Source organism: Pelmatolapia mariae, linkage group LG4 (assembly GCF_036321145.2).
Source record: "Pelmatolapia mariae isolate MD_Pm_ZW linkage group LG4, Pm_UMD_F_2, whole genome shotgun sequence".
NCBI classification, from domain to species: domain Eukaryota; kingdom Metazoa; phylum Chordata; class Actinopteri; order Cichliformes; family Cichlidae; genus Pelmatolapia; species Pelmatolapia mariae.
Window position 1 is genome coordinate 4,156,899 of NC_086230.1, and position 27,527 is coordinate 4,184,425.

The 27,527-nt window shown below is 41.6% G+C and overlaps 2 protein-coding genes across 2 annotated transcripts in view; both read right to left on the minus strand.

Annotated features, from left to right (window-relative positions):
• Nucleotides 1-463: 463 nt before the first annotated feature.
• The window catches only part of LOC134625691 (deleted in malignant brain tumors 1 protein-like), a 246,300-nt gene continuing 219,236 nt past the window's right edge, over nucleotides 464-27,527 (minus strand). Inside the window, exons 11-15 of the mRNA XM_065470669.1 lie at nucleotides 6,986-7,297; nucleotides 4,181-4,471; nucleotides 3,779-4,072; nucleotides 1,431-1,568; nucleotides 464-1,344 (exon numbers count right to left, since the gene is read on the minus strand). Of these exons, the coding sequence (XP_065326741.1) occupies nucleotides 464-1,344; nucleotides 1,431-1,568; nucleotides 3,779-4,072; nucleotides 4,181-4,471; nucleotides 6,986-7,297 (1,916 nt within the window). The remainder of the gene's footprint in view (nucleotides 1,345-1,430; nucleotides 1,569-3,778; nucleotides 4,073-4,180; nucleotides 4,472-6,985; nucleotides 7,298-27,527) is intronic.
• Nucleotides 14,887-19,252, minus strand: LOC135932809 (nucleolin-like). The gene is made up of 4 exons (XM_065470473.1): nucleotides 19,127-19,252; nucleotides 18,903-18,912; nucleotides 15,545-15,676; nucleotides 14,887-15,461 (listed from the first exon to the last, which is right to left on the minus strand). Exons 1-4 carry the CDS (start codon nucleotides 19,250-19,252, stop codon nucleotides 14,887-14,889), a joined length of 843 nt encoding a protein of 280 aa, XP_065326545.1.

Below are 27,527 nucleotides of genomic sequence, written 5' to 3' on the forward strand. Positions count from 1 at the left end.
TCATGAGTAAGGGGAAGATCTGACTGAGATTAGAACTTAGGGGACACAGCTCAATCAGTAGCGAGCAAATTGCCTAAAGTGCATCATCATTTACAAAGTTAACATCATGTTGTGTTCAATATGACTGGGACGACACAACAGTTTTTACTCTTTTTCCATGCACTTCTTTGGAAGTGCATGGAAAAAGGAGGGGGTGAATTTAGAGCAGGTCATCTACTAATCAGAAGGTTACTTTGATCCTTGGCTCCCACAGTCTGCATGTTAAATATATACTGACCTCAAGTTGCTTTCTGATGCATCCACTGGAGTATGAATGTGTGTGAATGTTAGATAGAAAACACTTAAGCACCAAAAGTGCTTGTATGAATGGATGAAAGAGGCAAGTTGCCTAAAGCGCTTTGAGTGCTCAGAGCTTTATAAGAACAAGTCCATTTACCATTTCATACAAAAGGACGAGAGCTCATTACGAATGATAATGAACTGGTTGTGGTAAAGATACATTCTCATAGTTGTTTTCTTCATCACTAGTTTCATCTTCTTCATCATTACCCACACTTGTTGAAGGCGGGGATACATTCTCATAGTTGTTTTCTTCATCACTAGTTTCCTCTTCTTCCTTATTACACACACTTGCTGAAGGCGGGGATACATTCTCATAGTTGTTTTCTTCATCACTAGTTTCCTCTTCTTCCTTATTATCCACACTTGCTGAAGGGGAGGATACATTCTCATAGTTGTTTTCTTCATCACTAGTTTCCTCTTCTTCCTTATTATCCACACTTACTGAAGGCGAGGATACATTCTCATAGTTGTTTTCTTCATCACTAGTTTCATTTTCTTCCTTATTATCCACACTTGCTGAAGGCGAGGATACATTCTGATAGTTTTCTTCATCACTAGTTTCCTCTTCTTCCTTATTATCCACACTTGCTGAAGGCGAGGATACATTCTGATAGTTTTCTTCATCACTAGTTTCCTCTTCTTCCTTATTATCCACACTTGCTGAAGGCGGGGATACATTCTCATAGTTGTTTTCTTCATCACTAGTTTCGTCTTCATCACTAGTTTCCTCTTCATCACTAGTTTCTTCCTCATCTTGTCTGTGACAGTCTACACTCACACAGGCCTCCTTGGACTTTTTGTCATTTGGGCCTGCTTCCTCATAATCGTGATCATCATCACTCACTAGGTCCTCATAATCATCATAGTCTTCATCCAGTCCAGGAGCTCCTCCTTTGATTTTTTCATTAGTGTCCACTAGATCAACATTCACAGAGTCCTCCTCATCATCCTCATCATCATCTTCATCTCCATACTTGTAAGCATTCCCAACTCGGACAGCCACTGAAACACAAATAAGGGAAAAGAATGTGAATATGTAGTCTGATGAATATCAGATGAATAATTGTTTAAAATTTGCGAGCACACACTTTGACTGTGGATGAGAGCTACAGGCTTCTTGGCTCGTCGTTGTCTTCTCCTGCGCATCAGCCCTACCACTAACAGCAACAGCAGGAGCAGCAACAGGAGTCCAACAGATACTGAGGACAGCAGCGGCATCAAATTGACTAAGGAGAGAGAATTTGATCAAAACACTTCTTCACATAATGAACTACTTAATGTTTTAATTTAGAATATGTAACTTATTTTAAGTCTGTTTCAAGAATATGGCTACAGATCACTAAAAGGGCACTCTGCTCATCCTGTCAACACTTCTCATCTCAACTGTGTCTAAAAGTTAGACATGGCCACCCATTGGTTTGTTAAGTCCTGTTGTCAAGCCTTCTTAATCTCACCATTTTTGCCATTATGCTGTTTTGAAACCAAGTGTCAAACAATGGGTGGATCTGAGAAAATGAGGGATACTGCTTGCTCATGAAACGTTTCACCTACAGGGTAGGTCTGCCCTACAGCATAGCCAGCTTCAACCTCCAGTTTGACAATACTGCAGAACATAATGTCAATATTACAGACTAAGAGTAACATTCATCAAAATGATCATTGCTTTAATGTCTTATATTAAGTCTGACTTCCTTTTTATTTGATCTTCATGATTTGTGACTAACTTTCACATAGAATGCAGGATAATGGTGTAACACACAGTGGACACAGTACCTCATCAAAAAGACCGGGTCTGTTCTGACTGAGTGACTGTAAGAGGTTTGGGTATACTTAACAGATTGTCTGAGAACATCACTGTAAAAACAATCTGTAATGAGAACTGGTTTGCTAAGATCTTTTTTATTTTTTATCCTCAAAAACAAATGGGGTCTTTTGAGGATGGCTGTAGATCATGGGGTAGAGCAGGTCATCTGCTGATTGGAAGGGTAGTGGTTCAATCCCTTGCTGCCCCAGTCTGCATGCCAAAAACCCTTCGGCAAGATATTAACCCCCTGATGCATCCATCGTAGTATGAATATTAGTTAGAAAGCATTGACAAGTATAGAAAACAGTGCTTGGGTAAATGTGGCGTGTTGTACAAAGAGCTTTGAAAAGAGTAGAAAACTGTTATATAAGAATCAGTCTATTTACCATTTTATTTTTATACTCTACCATTTTCCTCCTTTATGACTTCTCTTTGTGGTCTTAAATGTATACATTTATAACAAGACTGGGAAACATAAGCTAATGCAGTGGTCACAGTTTGCATGGTACATACAGCTACAGCTACCACAGTCAGATAGTCTGATTTTTAATGTTATTTTTTTGCTTTTATACGAAAATCCATGAATTCAACACTGTACTTACATTTAATGATGACACTAATCGGTGCAATTACACCAGATGTGAATGTCCGTGTGGACACTGTGACCTCATACACACAGCTGTAGTTGCCCTGATGTTCATACTCAGCTACAGGGAAACTAAAGGAGGCTGAGTTGTTGACTGCTGGCTCTGTGAGGTTGGAGCCAGAGAAGCTCAGAATAAAATGCCCACTGGAAAATGTGGAGTTAACGGAACAGGTGAGGATGAAGCTGTAACCCTTGGTGATTTCGGCACCTTCAGGACCCCAGAAAAGTCCTGCATTAGGAGACGTCAGAGAAATGATTGGCCTCTGCAGTCTCACTGTGTGAAAGAAAGACTAGGATTAAGAAGGGCAGCAGAAACAAGTCCAACGGTAGCATTTCATGCAAGTTAGCTTATTATTTATGAATCATCATTAACCAATCAACATTAGGATTTCGCCATGATTTTGTGATCTACTGAATGTTAACAGCAGTGTCAAACATAAGTCCCAGGGGCCAGAATCGGTCTGCCAAAGACTCCAATTTGTCCCACTGGATATGTGTAGGAGGGCATAGATTTTTACGAATTCTAAAAGTGCATATTGTTTTCAAGTTTTACTGCTTTTCCTACTGATAAAGATCCCTCTCGTGGTCATTCACATTACACTAAAGTAATTAAGTAATAAATAAATGTTGAAATGACAGAAAAGTTCTAGCAATTTTTTTATATAGTGGGTCAACAGTAATAAAACCAAAAAAAACCAAAACACAGTTTATTAACTGCAGCCGTGTTTCTGCGAGATTATGCAGAAAAAACGAGATGTACTTTTGAAATTGCGCTTCTTGTCTTATATGAAAAGTTTATATCTATATTTTTATTACATAGATAAACATAAATTAAAGCTGTTGATATCTTATGACAAGTAATTTCTACAGTTTATACAACAGTATTTGTAATAGCAAAAAGTGTAAAGATCTGGAAATTTGTATTATTTTTATTTAGTTGATCAGTTTTGATCTTTTTATTTTACTCTTTTATTTATTGCTCTTACCTGTGACATTGAGTATGACACTGTCACTTAGCGGGGAATTAAAGTCCCGACTTGGGCCCTTTTTCTGATACTGACACTGGTACGATCCCTCATCATCAAAGTCCACAGAAGAAATATTGAAGGTTGCAGAGTTTGTAGCTGAATTTTGGGTCCTGTTGAATGAATCTGATGTTGTCATCAGAATGAACGTTCCACCTAAAACCTGAGTTGAGACTGAACAAGTGATTGCAATGTTCTGACTCCAGGTCACCTCACCAGCAGGATTGATGGAGATATGGGGTTTTGAGAAGTTTACTGAAATAGCAACACAGAATTAAAGTTTTCATTTTATCACCAGTTTACTGATTAGATTATACAAAACAGAATGAACCATAAAACTCAGGAAACTGGATTTATCCTTACCAGTAACAAAGAGTCCTACAGAGTTACTAAAGGGGGAGGAGAACTTTGAACCCTGAATGCTTTCCTCGTACTGGCAGTGGTACTGTCCTTCATGACTGAAGTTCACTTTGTTGATACTGAAGATAGCAGAGTTGGAATATGAGATTTTAGTCTCCATGAATGAGCCAGACGTCTTCTTGAGGATGAAATTTCCATCTGATGCCTGAGTTGGGACTAAACAAGAGATGCTGACACTCTGACCCCAGGTGACCTCACCCTTGCTTATGGAGATCCTTGGCTTGGGGGGGACCCCTGAAACAATAATTTGGCATAGTGTTATTTAAGGCAGGCACCAAATCAAGTTCAGTTGCTGTCCTGAAAAAACAGCTGACCTCAGTGTCTGATAGTTCAACCAGTAACATTTTACACATCCAAATGGGAAATCTCATTTAGGAGCATGCTGTTTTGTGTCTTCATCAGTGTCATCTCTGCTGGAAGTGACACCTGTTCTGTGCTCCTGCAAGAGCTTATTGCTCCTTTTCTGATGTATGCGCATGGTTGCTCAGGGGAAATATGATGGCTTTGGAAGTGAGCCATTATTACAGTTACTCCTTGACTGTACTGGCACTAAGTTAAAACAAGTTCACTATTTGTATTGAGAGGCTGCATTAAGTGTCAAAATGACTCTGTTACATGTTCTTCAAGGCTCATGTACACCGTATTCTCATCTTAACCTAAGCATCTCTGGTGTAGTGCCAGCATTGTGACAGTAAAGTGGCACTAGCACTGGTTTTCCTGGTCAGTATTTCAACATTTAAGAGACATTTTTGGTTTGTTGGGGTGGTGGTCTACCAATCTATTTATCAAAAGGTCGGTGGTTCAATCCCAGATTGCTCCGGTATGTATGCCAAATATCCTTAGGGAAGATACTAACCCCAAGTTGCCCTCCAGTGCACCCATCAGAGTGTATCTGTGTGAATGTTAGATAGAAAGCATAGATGATTTTTGTATTATCCATCCATGTTCTAAATGATGGCACCCACATTTGGTTTGCATTGCTTTGTTGCTCATTTGAATAAGTTACTGCTCTGAGCTTTGACGGCGACTTTATGAATGAGGAAATGAAACCAACTCTCTCTACTCTGTTGAAGAAAACCTGCCAATGAGCTGGTTAAGGTTACAGTCTGTTTCTGAAATAAGTGACTCAGAGTACTTAAAAGTAACTTTAAAAAACACACAGGCAGCACACAGATGACGAAACAGAGGAAAATCCTGACGTGCTACTACAGAAGCCATGACACCATGAAAGTATGGCCCCTGACTAGCATGCAATACTTGAATGCTAGTATTCAAGTATTGCATGCTAGTATTCAAGTATTTGAGTATTGAATAAATCCAGGACACATGTCCTGGATTTATTTTATTTTTTACAGTTTTTACAGGCAGTTGGCCTGTCAGTGTTAACATTACATTTACCTAAACTGAATAAATAACAAATACAAACAGAGCCAAAAGTCCATTGTGAAGAACAGGAGAAAAAAAAGGCAACTCCCTCCGCTCTCAACCCAGAGACGTGCTTCTGAATTTTTTCCCCATGTGTCACTGTCAAGTAGTAATACCACATTACTGCTGTTCATTGCGCTGCGCTGCTAAATTAGTCCTTTTCCTGTCAGCATCACCGTGCAAAGCAACTAATGCTTCGATTATGAGATCAAAGGTATCTGCAGGCAAGCTCAAGATCAAAGATAACGAACAGAAAGTACAGCAGCTGAAGAATAGTCACACAGTAGCAGGCAGGACGATTTCATCATTTGTTGAGGTGCTCGATGATACCACAGTAATGTTTCCCACAATATATCGACCTGCTGAACATTTTAAATTTTTAATTCAATGATCAAAAAACTAACTTACAATTTCACACTGTATTTTCCTGTTGCCTACTTCATATTATTTATTGGATATAGAATTGTAAACTGTGTGTCATTTTTAACTTCACTGAGTATATGTTTTAGTCTTACGCTTGATTAATCATGCTGATCTGTCCGTTGTGTGTGAAAATATGGCAGCCATGGTGTTGATGTTGATTTTGCTCATACAGGCTGTAACATTACAGCTGAGAATGGACAGTCTTGTGAAAAAGAAAGTTTTCACAGAACTCTATGAACAATTAGAATAATTAGAAAGTAACTGAAAAAGTCTCGTTCAGGGTTTCAAATTTTGTTTTTATATTTGATCTTTACTGTCAAAACCTTAAACAGCACCAAGTCTGCAGCTGTGAGACTAAAATCTAAAACTGTTGGGAACAGGTTATGTTTTAGTTTAAAATCAGTTGGAAGTTCAAAGTTCATTTTCACTGATTCTTTTATTTACAGCAGGCTCAACATAGATTCTCTGCTGGAGGTGAAATACTTTGAGAGAAATAAGATAAAGATAAATGAAGTTATAAATAGATAAACATTCTTGAATAATTTGCCCTAAAGTGACTGAAACTAAATGAAATTTAAACAAAGTGATGCAGAAAAGCATTCAGGTTGCAGATGGAATCAGAAGCTTCTGTTAATGTAATTATTACTGAAGAGATTTGTGTCTCAGAGAATAAGAAAATCTTATTTAAAAAAAAACTATCAGCAAAGATGTGCATTTACATTTTTGTTAGGAAATATAGTTTACTAGTAAATGTTTTCTCCAATGAACAAAGTGTAGTAAAAACAATATAATATACTAATTACATTATTTATTAACAAAAAATAATAATCACTTCACCACTTTTAACAACTTTTATTATGAAATGATATCACGATAGAATTTAACTGAAAGTTTGCTCACCTGAACATGTGACACCAGCATCCTCACCATGTCCACAGTTATGTTTCCCAAATCCACTGTGTCGACACTCAGTAAGAGAACTTTCACTTCCTGAACAGGCCACATCATCAAGCCAGATTTTTCCACTTCCTTGACCGAAGCGAGCAGATGAAGTGGCCTCCACTGCTGCCCCACAGCCCAGCTGTCTGCAGACCACTTCAGCATCTTTTAAGTCCCAGTCATCATCACAGACGGTTCCCCAGGAGCCACTGTGATAGATTTCAACTCTTCCAGAGCACCGAGTGGACCCAGACCCAGCAAGTCTGATCTGACCTATCAAGAACATTATATAAACAACATTTTAATATTTCCCTCAAAGGTTTTCCTTTAAAAAAAAAAAAAAGACATAGGAACAGACTGACCTGCAGCAGGTGAAGGTGAGGCCAAGAGACAAGAAACTATTGGAGAGGAAACCATGCCATTGCTTATTACATAGAAATGCTCTTGTTGATATGCAGTGATGAATATTTGCATTGAAAACCAAACCCCAAAATCCTATTGATACTGTGCCTGTACACAATTACAAAAACCATTATACATTATGGAAAATCTGTCTTACCGAGGGTCAAAAACTGCTGTCTGCCCCACATGGCGTGTCATTTATGAGATCCAGAGAACACTACAGAGAACCAAAATTGTTCACAGTGCTTGTCCTCCCGAAACACTTCCCCTTTCGTTTTGTCGCGGTTTTTTTTTTCCATCAACCGACACGGGGCATTAAAACTATGAAGAATTAAAGTCTGAAGTTAAAACACTTCATCCAGCAAAAAAACAATCGCATCTATACTTCTGACTGAATGTTATCATCCTGCTGTGTCTGCTGCCAGCTGTGAGTACAGATATGATCAATGAAATCAATTTAGTTTCACTCTAAGTTTATCGCCATTCGTTGCCAAAAGTGTCAATCAAAGCGCGTATCTCCCGTCTCAGGCCCTTCTATCGGGAGATATTAGTCTCAAAAGATTGGAAAATGGGTACGATATTATCCACAAGAGTAAACTAAGATTTACATATGTGCGCACGCAATGATTTGTGTGTAATTTCGCGTACTCAGAAATGCGTGCAACAGTCCACGCATGCAGTTCCACAAATCAAATAGTTCAATCAGTCATCATTCTCACTTTCAAAGACCTTCACGAGCTTACTCGTCTCTAAAAATTATTTCAGACATTGTTGTCGCTCACATCACGGTTTATGTGCTCGCGGAGTTTTGAGAGATTTTTCACACTTTTCATCTTTCCATGGGGCTACAAACACAAGAGGCGTTCCATCCCTAAATGAAAACTGGACGTCTGAAATTCCTTTGAACCTTTAAATTACCTCCAACAAAACGATTTTTTAGTAGAGATTTCCAAATCTGCATTCTGTTTATAGTATTCAGCACATATTAATTACACACACACACACACACACACACACACACACACACACACACACACACACACACACACATACACATACATATATATACATAACAAAGGTCATTCAGAGGGACCGGTGGCGCCAGTGTCCGGCAGCCTCACCTCTGTCAGTGCGCCCCAGGGTGGCTGTGGCTACAACGTAGCTTGCCATCACCAGTGTGTGAATGTGTGCGTGAATGGGTGGATGACTGGATATGTAAAGCGCTTTGGGGTCCTTAGGGACTAGTAAAGCGCTATATAAATACAGGCCAGGCCATTTACCATTCTGAATACATTTTAAAAAAAAATGTATGTAGTGCAATACTGTGGTAAAACACACACACACACACACACACACACACACACACACACACACACACACACACACACACACACACAGTATGACATGTGGAGAAATGCTTATTGCTGTGCAATGCCCATTAAACGACAGTAAAGAATTTACAGATTATGACAAAATTTACAGATTTTAACTTAGAAATTTACAGTAAAAAAGAATGTGCAAATAATGATTTAAGAGAGAGATTACAAGAAGTGTGCAAATAAACAGAGTGCGTGCGGTGATGTGATGTATGAGAGTCCAGTCCTACACCTGGTTCAGGTCCTGAATAGCCTGGGGGACGAAACTCCTCCTCTTTCTTTCTGTTTTGGTCTTAAGGGAGCAGAAGCGCTTCCCAGACCTCAACAGTGAGAAGAGTCCATTGTTGGGATGGGAGCGGCTCATCATAATCTTCCTGGCTTTGTTCTTGCACCACTTGGTGTGGATGGACAGCAGGTCAGAAAGCTCTGATCGAATGATGCGTTCGGCCGAGTGCACCACTCTTTGCAGATCTCGTCTGTCCTGCTTGGTGCTGTTCCCAAACCAGGTACAGATGTTTCAGGATGCTCTCGATGGTGCAGGAGTAAAAGTTCTTAAGCACCTAAGATAAGATAACCTTTATTAGTCCCACACGTGGGAAATTTGTTTAAGTTTGTTAAGTCTTCTGGGGAAGAAGAGACACTGGCAGGCTTTCTTAACCAGGGTGTTAATGTGACAGGACCGTGATAGGTCCTGAGTGATATGGAGACCCCGGTACCGGAAACTGTCCACTCTCTCCACTAGGTCTACAAAGCAGATATCGCAAATTTAGCAGATGAAAGGAGCACAAGCAGGAGACTTGGCTCTCAAAAATAACAATGTGCAATTAATTAAAAACAAACAAACAAAAAAAAAATGGATGTCCACTTGTGATCACAACATACGTTTCATTTAGTTTGGTTTAGTTTTAAATATAGCCGGGGATCGGCTCACCAGGGCCTCCGTTCTTGGCCGCCACCTGACACACATTGCACTCGACCCCTACGGCGCCTCCTGCAGGTGGTGGGCCTATAGGAGGATGGGCCCCTGTCCCTTTGTCGGACTGGGCTCCATGGACTTAGGCCCGGCCACCAGATGCATGCTAACACCAGCTGCTTTCTGGCAGAGAGTACCAGCTCCCTCCCATGTTTTAAATGCACGTGGAATGCTGGGCCTCCCTGCTGCAGGACCGAGGGTGGTCTGCTTGTCTCCACTCCACAGCAAACATTTCCTGGGTCTGGGGCTGGTTTGCCCCTCTGGGAGTGTCTATGTGTCAGGTTGAGTCTTAGACTCCACCTCTCTGGGAACATCTCAGGCTCCTCTAGGTGTGGGGGCCTATCTCCCCCCACCACACTCCCTGCCAATGGCTGATGCCCTCAATCCTCGGTGCATTGGTGGTTTTCAGTGTCGGGGCTGGGTGCTCGGTGTGTACTGGCTCACTCCCGGCACCCATGGCTCGGTCGGGGCCCTTCCGGAGGGCTATGGCTCCCCACGCTTACTATCAGATAATTACATGGAGAAATCTTTGGAATACAAGCGCGCTAACGCACACAGGTGTGCACAGACACACACCATCTTCCTTGGCTGCTGCCTCAAAGCATATCGTGCGTTGTCGATTTTGTGTGCTGCTCAGTAACATTCAGTATTTATTATCAACTGTTACTTATGCTTATCTCAGTTGTTGCTGTGGTCTCCCTACTGTGATCTAGCAGATTTTTAGTGTCTTTTCTCTCTGTCCCTCTTCCACTCTGTTTTTCTTACTTCTCCGTTTTTTGAACTTGTCTTGTCTACGTCTCCCCCCCAAAAAAAGCAAGTGTTAGACTCTGTGGAATAATGAGGGTGGAAACCAAACTGTTGTTAAAGCAGAATAAAAAGCCTATTTGAGATATGCATTAGTGATGCAGAAATGCATCACTGAGTTAACTGTGTTAACTGCGTAAAACAAAGCTTCATTTTGGTTTAAAATTAATTTTAAAATTGTAAAATTAATTTTACATTTTACTCAGTAAAGTGTACTGAGGACCTTCACCTTTTTTAGCTGAATATGGAAACCACTATACCAGGGGTGTCAAACATACTGCTCACCTGTTTATTTTATATTACATAAAATAAACTACATACAAAGATGCAGAAATGTGTGCACTGAAAAAAAGACAAGATGTTAGATTTACATAAATTAAGTAGTCAACATTGGTTGCACACAGATGTTTTGCTTTTTGAAGCAACTTAACACAAGTTACACAAACACAGTGCAATTGCGGTAAATTCATCAAAGACGCTTACATAAATCCAAGAGACGGCCAGTCTCCATTTTTCACTGTACATGTAGCACAGAGCCATGGCTCAGTGTCTGAGTGTCTGAATGAGTCTCACAGGTCTGAATGTGTGCTTAAAGCCATTTATAATCCCTAACTTGTTTGATCTGCTGCTCACCACAAACAAGCACAAGCATACATTTTGAACATTTTACTGTATATTTATAAGTTTTACAGTTTTTCCTAATGATAAAAAGTTCCCTTATGGCCATTCATACTCCACAAAGTAAATAAGGAATAAACAATTACAAAACAAAAAACAACAACTTTCACCTTTGAAAAAATTGTAATGAATTCCCTCTTACTTTGGCAGTTTGGCAGTTTGGCACTTCCTCTACAGCTCTAACTCTCAGTGTGTTTTGATACCAGTTTCCCATCAATAATCTCTATTTTCGGCATTATTCACTTGCTTATTACAAACCAGTCTACTGTTGTGTACAGTGTTGTTTTTTCATCTTAGTTTTTGTTCCCAAAAATGTGTCTCTAATAAAACCTCTATAACTTTGTGAAAATAGGAAAAGTTTTTGTTTTTCATTTTCTGCTATAGAAATTTCTAGAGGTTTCTAGGGGATCCTCAAGCTGACCTTACACACCTTACACAATTAAATAAAGTAAACAAAAAACCCCAACTATAACATTTTTCAAGCTAACAATAGTCTAAAACCAAGTTAGAATAACGTTGACAGTTGATTATATCAAAAGAAGAGGACAATTATTGATGAAGATTTGCAATTTTGGTATTTAAAAAAAGACCATAAATTCATTACAGACTGCAGCAGAGAGTGAACGTATGGTAATGATATCTGGAGGTCTGGAGAGTTTGACGAGTTCATTGTTATAGTGAGATACCAAGTCATTTGTGGAAGCTGAAGCATCTATGGTCATTAGATTATCAATGCAAGGGGAAAGAACTGATAAATCAATGCCCGTAATGTTTCTAAAATTAAGAGAGCATGTTAGATTACCTTTGTACAGTTGGAGAGAAACACCGAATGAAACTAAATTATGATCTGAAAAAGATATGTCCGATACAGCACAGTTCATCGCTCGGACTCCAGTACAACAGATAAGGTCTAAAGTATGTCCTTTGGAGTGTGTGGGAACAAGTATTTATTCATCTAAGCCAAAATTCTCCAGATAGGAAATATAAAATGTTTTTTAAATTAATTTGATGCTCTGTCCATGTGGCTATTAAAATCTCCCAGCGATGTTATATTTGGACAGTAAAAAGTAAAATTACGACATGAGCTTTTGGTAAGTAGTTGGTGGTTTTGTGAAGCAACCGATGACGGGGTAACTCTCCTGGCTCACTCAGATTCCCTGTGGTTATGGAGGAAGAAAGGAGCTTTCCAGAATGCATATGATAATTTTTCTCAAGGGATACTAATGTCCTTGCATTATATGCAATGACCTTCATCTTGGCTGTTTGTTTCAGATAAAACAGCTTCCAGGCACTGCTGTGAGGTGGGGTACAAAGGGCTCTGAAAAATCATGGTAATCTAGAATGGGTGCCTGTGTCCATCCAAGTTCTTCTTAAGCCCAGACCCATTCTGGCTGCTCAAACTAGTGAATGGCAATTTCTGTCCTTCTGTTCTGTCTCCTCAATGTGACAAAAGGTCCGTAAGTCTTTTCTCAGAGTCATTCTGGTGCTTCAAACTGCAGACTGACTTGCTTCTTTCTCACTTATTCCAGCTGCACTTTAAACTGGATGTGTGAATGTGTGATGTGTGCATTCATCAACTATTTTCAACCGTGTTGCTGTATCATCAGCTGTATCATCAGGTCACATCAAGGTCATGATTTTACAGTGAAGTTCAAAATTATTATTTAATAAGCTTCCACCTGCAGAAAATGTTCCACCCTAGGACTGATATATAGTGCTTTTCTACTTTCCCTGAGTAATTCAAAGCACTTTATACAACATGCCTGACTCAGCCATTCACCCCAGTGCTTTTTCCTATGCTTGAGGGCTTTCTATTGAATATTCCCACACATTCATACTCCAGTAGATGTGTCAGGGAGCCACTTGTGGTTAGCATCTTGCCCAAAGATATTTGGCATGCAGACTGAAGCAGCCAGGTATCGAACCACCAACCTTCAGATAAGTACAGTCATGCCAGGTGTCATAGGGCAAACAGTGGGGTAAACCCCAGACAGATCACCAGTCTGTTATAGAGATCCAGACAACCAGTCACACTCATACCTTCTGCCAATTCTATGACTATGTGCTGTTATTAGTTTAAACAAAAAATGTTCAATCATGTTAGTTATTGTTCTCTGTAATCACAGGTTAACCGTTACCTCACACTGGCAGTCTTTATGCTAACCATGTACATGGTATCTTATTTTGCATCCTGTTTTTTCCTTTCATATCGTTTATGTATCAGGCTGTATGCTCTGTGCAAATTCTCCTTCATCAGAAATTAACTGACAACTGAGAAGGGACCTCAGCAGCTGCTCATAACTGAGCACTCATTACAAATAGAGAACTTGTATTTGAGGGTGGTTGTGGTCCCTAACCTCTGCAAATACCAGAGGTCGACTGTATATAGGACATAAAGGAGGGTGAAATCATCTTGTCATCTAAATCGTTGATACAAGGTGCTAAATATGTGTTTTGATAAGATCAACAAAGATAAAGTTTGTGTGACTACTGTACATTAAGTTTAAAAAAAAACTTACATTAGTTTGAATATAAAATATGCATTATCTAGTCATACAAATATACTGTATTTACCTCTCCAGGATCAAATTTGACACCTTATCACCAGGACTATACTAAATATGTACACGGACACCTGAAGTAAACATTTGTGTTACTTGTGCAAATACATCATGTTGGAAATCAAAAAATATAACATAAAATAATAGGATGAGTACAGCAAGCAACAGCTGGATTAAGATATAGAGCTTTTTGTTCTATTAAGCTTTGTTTGTAAATCAAGGGTTTCTGCAAAATTCTGGCCAATGAGCTTAAGTGAGGTTATACAAAGGATAGAAAAAAAAGGCTAAAACAGGTTTTTGAAGTTGAGGTCTTCACAGTCATGGCTAAAAAGCTAGAACAAGTGAATTTAATATTTAGGGCAGCTAATAAATTCTTATACTACATAGAAAATATTCAAATTGTTGAAATTCTAAAATTTTAACATTAGAAGACAGTTTTAAGGGATCATCTTAGAATGTTTATAAAGTATGCATGAACCCACCCATGGCTGACATCACCTACTGCGAAGCCTCAAGCTGAGCAATTTTGCCATTTTGGTCTGGGTGTTTTAAAACTGGGCATCATGAACACAGTGCAGATCTGACTGAGAAACTGACCCCAATCAGAAGCAAGCAACTTGTGACTCTCATGATAAAGATTACCCTGCTTTATCCTTCTTTTGACTCTAACGTGCATGATGATTTACAAAGTCATGTGTCTTCAGTATTTTAAACTTGAAACTAGCAGTTGAGGCCATAAACACATCAGAAAGGTTTTAAGGTCATGAGGTCATACAGCAAGGAAGCCACAGACCTCCATACAAGATGGCATCTTTGCAACAAAAGCAGTCTCCTCCTGTTGGCCATTAGAAACAAAATTTATGTCTCAGTGGCTTCCACAATGGCATCACCTTTCAGACCCAGAAGGCAAGTCTACCTTTTATATGCAGCCTGTGGGCATCCATATTATGCAGTACGTTACAATTACCGGAAACCAAGCTAACTAATTAAACATGTTGGCCAAAAGATTTTTTGGTTGCAGTTGTATTTTAGGTCAAGTTATTATCAATGATAATGAACTGCTGATAGTCAGGATACATTCTCATAGTTGTCCTCTTCATCATCACTAGTTTCTTCTTCATCATCATTATCTACACCTGGTGGTGGTGATGCATACAGCGAGGGTGGGGATACCTTCTCATAGTTGTCCTCTTCATCACTAGTTTCTTCTTCTTTTTTATTAACCACACTTTGTAATGATGGGGATACATTCTCATAGTTGTCTTCTTCATCACTAGTTTCTTCTTCATCATCATTATCTACACCTGGTAGTGGTGGTGGTGGTGATGCATACAGCGAGGGTGGGGATACATTCTCATAGTTGTCTTCTTCATCACTAGTTACATCATCTTCATCTTCTCTGTGATCACTTACACTCACACAGGCCTTCCTGGCCTTCATGCAATTGGGGCCTGCTTTCTTGTAATCATGATCATCATTACACACTGGCTCCTCATAGTCATTGCTTCCCTCTTCATCCACTCCTGCAGCTCCCCCTTTCATTTTTACATTAGTGTCCATTAGATCAACATTCACATAGTCCTCATCGTCTTCATCACCCTCATTGTCTCCCCACTGGTAAGCATTCCCGACTTGGTCAACAACTGAAACACAAGTAAGGGAAAACAATGTCAATATGTAGTCAAACAATCTGATGAATAATTGCCTAAAATTTGTGAGTACACACTTTGACTGTGGATGAGAGCTACAGGCTCCTTGGCTCGTCGTTGTCTTCTCCTGAGGAGAACCACTAACAGCAGCAGCAGGAGCAGCAGCAGGATTCCAACAGCTACCGAGGACAGCAGCAGCATCACAGACACTAGAAGGACAGCATTCGATCAGTTTGATCAAAAACTTCCCTGGTGTAATGAATTACTTCTTAGTTAAGTTGCTAATCTAGAGCAGTGTTTCCCAACCACTGTGCCGTGGCACAGAGGTGTGCTGTGAGAGATCGTCAGTTGTGCCGTGGGAAATTATTTAATGTCAATTAATTGGTCCAAAAAATACAATTTAATAATTACTGCAAATAATAAAATCATTGTTGGGCATCTGTCCTTTCAACGCAGTGACTGGTAGAGTAATTACTCTTTCATGTCAGTGGGTGGCAGTGAATGGAGGAATGAATGAATGAAGCCTTTATTTGTCACTTGCAGTTGCCTGCAGTGAAATTGGACCCCTTACGAACATACATACATTACACAAACATTCTAGAGGATGGTGGAGTCAAAGAGGAGGTACTGCCTCTGGACACAGTGGAGACTGTCAGAAAACAACTACAAGAAGAAATTTCCTTGGAAGACAGAACCAGCTTTCACCCCCGACCAGATTTGAACACTGTTAGACCTCTGCCTTACCACCACATATTGTAAATACAACAACGGTGTCACGGGTTGCCGGGGCAAGCCGTGTGTGAATTGTTAAAGGACCCAAGATGCAGACTGCTTTGGATGTGAGCGAGCTTTATTAACATGAAGGTGAAACAAACAGGAACGTGGTGGACAAAACCAAAACCTAAGAGTAACCTAAACTGGGAAAAGCTAAGCAAAAACAAACCTGAAACCTTGAAATCTTGAGACATGAAACAGAGATGCAGGGAGAACAACGCGGGGAGAATGCACAGGAAGACGGAGGAAAATACACAGACGAACCAGCAACGAGGACGAGGGAACACACACTATGGCTGTGTCCCAATTCAGGGTATGCACGCTTGAAGTACGCACACTACGCGTACTACGTACGGTGCGTACTATAAGTACGTGAAGTGTGGAAGTGAGAGGCTTGTGAAATGGGACGGTCTAGCCTTCGTTGTGCTGTTCAGGTTGCCTAGCAACCATGATACTAACCGCAAGAAACGTTTCATACAGCAGTGTGTGACAGAAATGAAGGAGAAAAAAATGTTTTGTTAGTCCTTCATTTTTGTCATGACATCACTTTGATTAGTTGAGTATCTGAGGCTGAGACCACGGGACTGTAAAACATGATAGTTGGGCTTCATTTCTGTACTGAACAGTCATTTCAAGATTAGTTAGTAAATAACAATCAGCTAATGTTGTTCATGAGACTAAAATCATCTCACTGCGGTAATGTAAATATAAAATGGCCAATATTATATGTATTGTCAGATTATTATGGTATATATATTTTAGAGGATATATCACAGCAGTGAGCTTGAACTCTGGGTCAAAGATTTAAGTTGCAGTTATTTATATTTCCTATCACCTTAAATCTTCACTCAAAGACAAGTACCTTTGACAGTGTATATATAGATGTATTATACATAAGAGACAAATATTGTTCGTCTAATATGTTGGCATTATTACATTTGGCTCAATGCTTACATATATGTGTAAAAAGGAAAATGTACGAGGTGTGAAAACTGTTTCTGATAGAATGAAGAGTAGACTGATATATTAAATATTCCTTTATTGGGTGAGAAAATCAGACCATGTCATAACTGCTTTAAGTCATACAGAATAGATATCAGAGCCTTAAACAGGCTGACTTCTGCTAAATGGGTCAAACTGGGCAGAAAGTAAACAAACACATAACATCCTTACAGAATATGATGTAACACTATAGATCAACTTACCTCAGAATATATAAAGCATATAAACAATTACAGCAATGTGATGCAACAAACACAGCAGTGCTACTAATCCAAAATACTCAAAGCTTCATAGAACTGAAACAAACATTTATTTTTAGCTCCATTCTGCTGCTGATACATACTTTAGGTTTCTGAATATTAAACTTGTTCCTGCCTTTCATAGTGTGTAACTTGAAGGCCCTGAGTACTTTCTCCCACACTGAAAACACTGGGATGATAACATTATTTGAACATTACCTAATAAGACTGATTCAGGACAGATAATTAGTTATGTTAAACTTTCCTAGCAGTCCTTCACAAACAGGGAACAGTCTGTCTATTCTCTCCATCTGTCAGCTGCTGCTGGCTCTTCCTCCTCCTCTTCCTCACACACTGCTGAGTTTGTCCTGGTGGATCATCAGGGGTGCAAAGCCTCACAGATGATGTGCAGCAGTGGCTCCCTCAGTCTGTCCTCATTCTGGACACTTGCAGTTGTCACACATGGAAATCAAATGTGTGATAAGCTGCAGGATTCAAACACAAGTGTAACTTATAAATACATGTTCATACTTTTATTCCACAATCAGAGAGAAAGAAAAAGAGAGAGTGTGCAGGACAGACAGACAGGTGACGGTCTCAGGTGTATACACTGCTACAAAACAGCACAAGAGAAGGAGGATTTAGTGTTTGTGTTATTACGAGTGCTAAACAAGAAGAGTTCCCAGATGGTACAGTGGACACATGTGTGACTCCTGTGATTAAAGCATCTTTCTTTCAGCTTAACGAGTGAACCGTCAGCTCGTTCAAACACACGTTAAAGTCCGTTTGGCTCGACACCACCGAACGATCGATCGATAGATACATACATTATCTATGTATGTATGTATGTATGTATGGGCTTTAAAACCAAGTTAACGCTGAAAGTACAAACATCACTAATGTCACATAACTTTGCTGACATGTGGCCAACAGTAATGTTTTAATGTTCTTCGTTATTAAACGTTCGCACATAAATAAGTGACATAATATTCAGTACTTACTTTTGACAGTTCACTCTTCGGCCGCTCCCTTCTGCCGTATTTTGCGGCAAAATTATCCACACCCACCGCTGCGCGATGAATTGTGGGATATATGGGACCACGAAGCGTGCACCGGACCACGCTTGATATTTGGGGAAATCGACGGTGCATTTGGAGTACACTTCGGATTGGGACAGCCGTCGTCGCGTGGCGGTGACGTAATCGCACTCAAAATGCGTACTTCAAGCGTGCGGTCTCTGAATTGGGACACAGCCTATAAATACACACACCAGCAATCAGGGGATGGGAAACAGGAGGGAAACACACCTGGGAGACATGACAGCTGACGAAGCAGGGGAAACGTAAATAGAACGCACTGACATCAGACAGAGGCCTTCAAAATAAAACAGGAAACACATACACGTAATGACACAACACACACAACACAGACTGGGGGACACAGAACATAGGAACATGAAACGTGAAAAAGGACAGTACAAAACCCCAGAATAAACAAAACCACAGAATAATAATATTCTGTGGTTTTATTCTGCGCTACTCATGGCCAATTAGGGGCTCTGTTGGCTCTTAGGTGACGGTTTCCTCGTGGCTGCGTGCAGCGGGGCTAGGGGAGGGTCTGTGCTGACGGACGTGGGTTACTGACCTGGTAGCCTGGCTGCCCCTGGGTGGGTCCAGGACGGGCGTGAGGTTCTGGGGGCGCTCCGTCTCTGGGCTGTGGCCCTTGCCGGGCCTCGGGGGCTTGGGTCCTGGTTGGTGTGTTGCCGGGCATGTGGGCGGGTGGGTGTCTGGGGGCCCGGCCCTGGCGCAGGGTGCCGCCAGTGCATCGAGCCATCTGAGGGGCTCTTCAACTGGTGGGGGAGGTTGTCACATCTTGCAGGAGCTTTCCTCTCTTCAGGAACTCTCTCTGCAGGAGGGGGAGATATAGGAGAGGTGGAGGAAGATCTCAGCCTGGGCGTCTATTGTCTTGTGTAGTCTGGAAGATGAGTGGATGATGGGGTGGGTGCAGTTTTCTCTGTGGTGGGGTCGGGTGGGCTGTCCCGGGCTCTGTGGGGCCGGGCGGCGCTGCTGCACTGGGCCCCGGTCCGGATGGTCCTGGGACCCCTTTCCCTGGCGGGTTGCAGAATATGGGGGTGCCTACTGGGGTCAGCGGGGGAGCTGGCCCCAGGGAGGGGTCACTTGCCCCTCCCTTTCTTCCCTCCCCATCTCCAGCTGCCTCCCTCTTCCCGCTCCACCACAATCACCCACACATGCAGGGCCTTGGGGTAGGGGTGTGTCACCAGGGTGCAGAGGAGGCATCCCCCCCTCTGTCCCCTTCTGGCTGCCTGTGCCTCAATTTTATCTCACAACTTAGACATTCACATTACTCACACTCTCATAACACATACATATAGGATCTTGGGGGTGGGCAGGCTACACGGAATCCAAATTACCATCAGGGTGTACACCGCACCCCTGGCGTCGTTGCCCACCTCTCAATTTTAAATACACGTAGACATTGAGGGCTAGCAGGAGGGGCTATGCGCTTACCTGCTGCTCTCTGGCAGGTAGCTCCATGCCCTCCTGGGTTTTAAATGCACCTTAGAACACACATACATCAACACTACATATGAGCGGGTGGAGGGAGGTTTGGAGTCTTCCTACACCCCCGTTCTCTGCGGCCTGCTGGAGCGGGGGGGCTAGGAGGAGGAGCTGGCCGTCCGACTGGGGTCTGGAATGTGGGGCCTCCCTGCTGCTGCGGAATCGGGGCGGTCTGCTTCTCCCCACCGCAGGGAAAAGGGTAACACCACCTGGGTCTGGGTGCAGTTTCCCCCTCCAGGGGCAAGGGTACCTAGACCCGGTTCTTAGAGTACGCTTGGGGAGTGTGATTGTGTGTACAGCGTCTCTTTATGTCTGTCTCCACGTTGGGTGAGTGTTGAGTAATTGCATATGAGAGCATGAGGGTGGGAATGGATGTTTGTATCTGTGTGTGCCTGTATGTCTGTGTCTATATGTCAGGTTGGGTATCAGACGCCACCTCTCTGGGGACATCTCAGGCACTCCAAGGTTTGGAGGCCTATCTCCCCCCACCACTTCCCCTGCCGGTGGCAGACGCCCTCGGACATCGGTGCGTTGGCGGTTCTTTGTGTCCGGGGGTGGGCGCCCAGGTACACACCAGCTCACTCCTTGGCGGCTGCTTATCGGGGCCTGGAACCTGGGGCTCGCTCGGGCCACTTCGGAGGTGGGGTGCCCTCGGCCTCTCGGCCTGGAGCTCGGTCACTCAGACACAGCTGGCTGCCGGCGGAGCTCACGGACACGTCACTGCAACCCCCCCTGACTTCTGCTCCGCGGCTGCTGAGTGACCCCTCATCTGGGACTCTCCTCAGCTCTTTCTGGGACAGTGGCGCGGCTGCCCCTCTGTTGGTCTTCCTTGGTCTCTTGTGTTCTGGGGGCCTCTGGATGTCTGGAGTTTTGATCTCCTCCATACCTGCTTCATGCCCTGGAGGACGGGGCAGTGGCCCCCCACACCCTCTAGCAGATCATTACATGAAGGAACCTTTTAAAAAAACAAGCGCGTCCATGCTCACAGGTGTACACACAGGTGATCACACACACAAACTACACCCTTTTTGGCTCCTACCTCAAAGCACACTGTGCGCTGTCGATCTCACGTGCTGCCCAATAATGTTTAATATTTAGTATTTACTGTCATATTCCCATATATCATTGTGATGTTGTTTATTATGTTGCTCTCGTTTTCTTCTGCTTGTTTTCTTTTTTCTTTCTCAACAGGTGATCCAGGTGATCGATATATGTATTTTTTTTCTGCTTATTTTGTTGGTTTTTGTTTTTTTGCCCATTTTCCCCCTCCCTCTTCTCAGTTGTTTTTCTTTCCCTCTTTCTTTCTCCCCTTTCTTTCCCCCAATCAAGTCTGTCCCGGATTCAGCAAATGAAAATAAAATAAATAATAAAAGGTGAATCAAATGGACCATTACGGCAAGGCTGGGATGGTCAATTTGGTAAAGTAAATCCGTTGGGCATCTTTCTTCGCCTTTAGACAACAATTCTGATGGCAAAAGAACCAAACGGGACAGGCAAAAAAAAAAAAAAAAAAAAAAAAGGAACATGAAACGAAACGAAAAAGGACAGTACAAAACCACAGAATAATAATAATAAACTAAAACATAAGCACGGAGCATGTCAATATGTAGTCAAACAACCATGACAAACGGTTTTTACAGACAAAAACATGGATGTGCCATGGACTGCCCGGTGTCACCTATTGTAGCCAGCCTTTACATGGTGGAAAGAAAGGCTGGGAGGGAGGGTATCTAGCCGCTGGTACAGATATGTGGACGACACCTGGGTCAAAATCAAGACCCAAGAAGTAGAATCCTTCACTGCTCACATCAACGCTGTGGATAAAACATAAGGTTCACCAGGGAAGACACAAAGGATAACTGTTTGCCATTCCTGGACTCTGCCGTGCGCATTGAAGGGAATGGAAACCTCAACATTGAAGTTTACCAGAAGCCCACACACATGGACCAGTACCTCCTCTTTGACTCCCACCACCCTCTGGAACACAAACACGGAGTAATCAGGACCCTACAACACCGGGCAGAAAATGTTCCCTCTAAGCCTGAAGGAAAAAAGAGGGAACGCACATGTAAAGGAGGCTCTTAAAACATGTGGTTATCCTAACTGGGCTTTCATAAAGTCAGCAACAAGGCACAGAAAAGAAGATCAGACACCAACTCTTGAGGATCAGGAAGACAAACGCAACAACATTGTCATCCCCTATGTTGCCAGTTTATCAGAAAAACTCAGGAGAGTCTGCTCCAAGCACGACATCCCAGTGTACTTCAGACCCAGCCACACACTCAGACAAAAACTGGTTCATCCCACAGAACTCCTAAACACAAACTTAGCAACATAGTATATGCTGTACAGGGTAGCGACGAATGGCCAGACCTCTACATTGGAGAGACCAAATAGCCACTTAATAAACACATGGCACAACATAGAAGAGCCACCTCGATGGGACAAGACTCAGCTGTCCATCTGCATCTAAAGGACAAAGGTCACTCTTTTAGGACACCAATGTTCACATTTTGGACACAGAAGACAGATGGTATGAAAGAGGAGTGAAAGAAGCCATTTATGTCCACTGTGAACATCTTTGAACAGAGGCGGTGGTTTACAACACCAACTTTCTGCCATCTATAATCCAGTTTTGAGATCCCTTCCAAGACGCCATAATGCCCACTCACATCCTGGGCCATCTGACCTCAGTAAGTCACATGATAGGGTGGGGCTAGGTTTCACAGCAGGTTCATCCAAAACCTTAACTGATTGTGACCTACACCCGTTTTCACGCCTTGACTTGTGCGATTAGGTAGAGGATCAACAGGGGGTTCATGACCCGTTTGGGGGACACTCACCGAGGAATTAAATGTGGGACTCTCCACCATTTGACCTTAGACCTGAAGAAGCTTCTCGAATGAGAGGTGAAACGTCTTCAAGCAACTTAAAGAAGTCCAGACGCTTTTCTTTCCAAACTTAATGAGTCTACAGACATTAGTTGACATTCCCAACTATTGGCCAATGTGCATTTTGTGGAAGGAGACTCCAAAAGAGAAAACTTTCTATTTTGCAAGGCACTGCCAGAAAAAAAACGGGAGAGGAAATTTTTCGGGTTACATCTGAATATCTTGAACAAAGAGGGTGGGAAACCTGCACGAGTATCTGCACTGATGGAGCAGCAGCCATGGTCGGACGCACCAAAGGTTTCGTTAGCAGAGTGAAAGCGATAAACCCAGATGTTATTATTATGCACTGTTTTCTGCACCACAAGGCACTCGTTGCCAAGACTTTAGCAGACCAAGCTCCTGTATTGGATGATGTGGTGAGCATGGTAAACTTTGTCAAGACAAGACCTCTGAAAAGCCGCATACTTGCATCTCAGTGCGAGGAAATGGGAGCGGAGCATAAAGCTTTATTGCTCCACACGGAGGTCCGATGGTTGTCACGCAGCAAAGTACTGGCCCGTGTGTATGAGCTGTGGGAAGAGCTAAACGTGTTTTTGAGCGATGAGAGGTACAATGATGCAAAGCTGCTTACAAGTGATGAGTGGTGTGCAAGGCTGGCTTACATGGCAGATATACTTCAGCATTTCAATAAACTTAACACACAAATGCAAAGCCGAGATGAAAACCTGCTCACAAGCACAGATAAAATAAATATATTTTGTTCAAAGGTCCACCTCTGGCAACAACATCTGAAAAATGAAAACCTTGGCATGTTCCCACTCGCTCAGAAATGGCAAGGAGATACTGAAACTGCCACACTGTGTGAAATAATAAGTAAACATTTGAAAACGCTCGAGAAGAAGTTGTTAATTTATTTCCCCTCTGTCTCCACTGAATGCCTCGACTGGGCAAAAGACCCATATAGCTCAGCAGCAGTTTTTGGAAAGGATATGACTTTTCAGGAGCAGGAGGAACTAACTGAACTGACACAAGACTGTGGTGTAAAGCTAAGCTTTGCTGAATCTATCTTTGGACAGTTTTTGGTTGACTGCTGCCAAGGAGTTCCCCATTCTGGCAAACAGAGCCATTTTGACATTGCTCCCATTTTCCACAACATATGCTTTTCAAGCGAGGCTGCTATAAATACTAAAAACAAAGAGATTAGAAGAGTGGTTGAGGAAGAGCTTCATGTATGGGGAAAAATGCTTAGATGGTTTTGTTACAAAACCTGTAAAAAAGCTGAACATAAGCAGATCTTTGAAATGTATAGAACTTTTGTTGAAAAAAATTGAGGTCATCTACTAATCAGAAGGTTGATGGTTCGATCACTGGCTGCTCCAGTCTGGGTGAGGCAAGTTGTATAAAGTGCTTTGAGTGCTCAGAGCAGAAAAGCAGAAAAGTGGTATAAAAGAAACAGTCCATTTATCATTATTATACACTACCGGTCAAAAGTTTTAGAACACCCCAATGTTTCTAGTTATTTATTGCAATTCAAGTCATTCAAGTCCAATAGCTTGAAATGTTACAAAGGTAAATGGTGAACTGACAACTCAGACAGGAAGAGGTCTGGCAGACCCAAAGCCACCACTGAATCAGAGAACAAGTTTCTGAGAGTTAACAGTTTGTGTGATAGGCGGCTCACAGCACAACAGCTTCAAGCACAGCTTAACAGTGGTCATAGAAAGCAAGTCTCAATTTAAACTGTAAAGAGAATACTTTAAGGTGAAGGTTTGACAGGACGATTTGCAGCAAGCAAGCCATCGCTAAGACGTCAGATTAAGACAAAGAGGCTTGCCTGGGCCATGAAACACCGCCATTGGACTACTGAAGACTGGAAGAAGGTATTATGGACTGATGAATCAAAATTTTAAATCTTCAGTTCATCATGTAGGATCTTTGTACGCCATCAAGTAGGCGAAAGGATGGTTCCACAGTGTGTGGCATCATCTGTCAAACATGGAGGAGGAAGTGTGATGGTCTGTGGCTGTTTTGCTGGATCCAGGGTCGGTGACTTGTACAGAGTGATGAACTAAAACGGCTGTCACAGCATTCTGCAGTGCCATGCAATACTCTCTGGTATGTGTCTAGTTGGTCAGGGGTTCATCCTACAGCAAGATAATGACCCAAAACACAAGTCCAAACTATGCCAGAACTACCTCAGGAAAAAGAACAAGATGATGGCTTGTTCAGACACAGACTTAAACCCCATCGAGCTGGTTTAGGATGAACTGGACAGAAGAGTGAAAGTAAAGCAACCTACAAGTGCCACATTTATGGGATCTTCTGCAACAGATATGGGAAGAACTCTGTGAAGAATATTTGATTTCTATTGTAGAAAAACTTCCATGGGTGTGTTCAGCTGTTATATCTGTGAAAAGTCTACTTTGATGAGTCAAAAGTTTAGAACACATTTTGGTCTATAATTTGGTTCCATGATTTCTTTTCTAACTTCAGTTGGTTATTTGTATTATGCTTTCATTTCAGAGTGCAATGAGACATAACAATTTTTTTTTTTACCAGAAGTGTATATCTGTATATGAACATAACTGCTCTTTCGCAGCATTTTTTTTTCTTTTTTTGGCAACATCAAGGTTTAAGTTCCTGTTTCTGTTAAGTTCTATTTTTATTCCAGCCTTTGCCCCTTTTTCTACTGCTTCTTCTCTTTCTAGTCTTAATTGCAAACATACAAAGGGAAAATACACAGATATTAAGCCTGAGAAAAATTAGGTGGTCATGATATGGTTTTGTTAATAAAACATAAATTCAACACTGTACTTACATTTAATGATGACACTAATCGGTGCTGTTGCAGCAGATCTGAATGTCCATGTGGACACTGTGACCTTATACACACAGCTGTAGTTGCCCTGATGTTCATACTCAGCTACAGGGAAACTAAAGGAGGCTGAGTTGTTGACTGCTGGCTCTGTGAGGTTGGAGCCAGAGAAGCTCAGAATAAAATGTCCACTGGAAAATGTGGAGTTAATGGAACAGGTGAGGATGAAGCTGTAACCCCTGGTGATTTGTGCACCTTCAGGACCCCAGACAAGTCCTGCATTAGGAGACGTCAAGGAGATGCTGGGCCTCTGCAGTCTCACTGTGTGAAAGCAAACTGGGATTAAAAACATATCATTCTCTCTACCTTTTAGTTCTGGACTTGTTTAAACTCTAGAATCAAAAGCAGAAGGAAGGATTTTTGGGGGCTTAAGTGCTGAATCAAACTCAACACATTTCATCACTTACTAACTTATTAGTATTTGGTGTTATTTTTCACACATTCAGCAGTTATTGAGCAACATTAGAAGTGTCCTACTACATGGTAAATGAAAGTCCATGCTTATCTGCCAAGAAAAATGGCAGATTAGCTTGGGTAAAAGACCGAAAGCTGAGGCACACAACGAAGAATGCTGCTGGTAAAGTTTCTGGGCTGCCTTTCCTCATAACAGCCATCACTCAAGATTTTCTACATTTAAAGCAATGCATTGTCAGGGATTGTAACATCTAGTGCTTTTACTGAATCTTTTAGGCCTCAACGTAGCATTTAGCTCTTTAGCTGCTAAATGCTCCATGGTATGTAATAGTTTGTTTCAAGTAGTGTGTGTTTACTCCTCAGTACTGTTGGCTTTGAGAGCATTTTCTCTGGATACCAAAAAATCCACAATGAAAGTGGGATTCTGTTCATAACGCTTTTGTTGCTTTTGTTAGTGCTTTTGTTTGTAAATAGCTATTAAAACAAGTTTAAGCTATGACTGAAACATATAATAAATAAGCTAACACTATAAGTTTTTCACAATTTATGAAACAACTTATCATCTGTATTAAAAATGATAATTTCTCGTTTTGTTTGAAAAAATGCTTCTTACATGTATTTGCTTTATTACCTGTCACAGAGAGCCTACCAGAGTCACTTGGTGGGGAGTTAAATTCAAGACCTGAGCCCATTTTCTGATACTGACACTGGTACAATCCCTCGTTATCAAAGTTCACTTTAAGGATATTGAATGTTGCAGAGTTTGTACTAGAAGTTTGGGTCTTTACAAATGAATCTGATGTTTTCTTCAGAATGAACGATCCACCCAAAACCTGAGTGGAGATTGAACAAGTGATTGCAATGTTCCGACCCCAGGTGACCTCACCAACAGGATTTATGGTGATACGGGGTTTCGGGAAACTCACTGAAAAAACAAACAAAACAAATGAACAAACAAAAAACAGGATAATACTGATTTAATATGTTGCTGGTTTAATGACACTTTTAGCTTTTGATTGTTGGAGCTGTCGAGCTCAGGAAATTGTTTTGTTTTCTTACCATTAACAGAGAGTCTGACAGCATCACTGAGGGAGGATGAAAAGATTTGCTCTGAAATGGTTTTCTGATACTGACACTGGTACGAGCCGTTATGATCTAAGTCCACTTTGTGGATACTGAAGGTAGCAGATGTGGAACTTGATGATGCAGTCTGGCTGAAAGTGCCTGTGGTCTTCTTGAGGATGAAAGTTCCACCAAACAACTCGGATAAGATCGAACAAGTAATG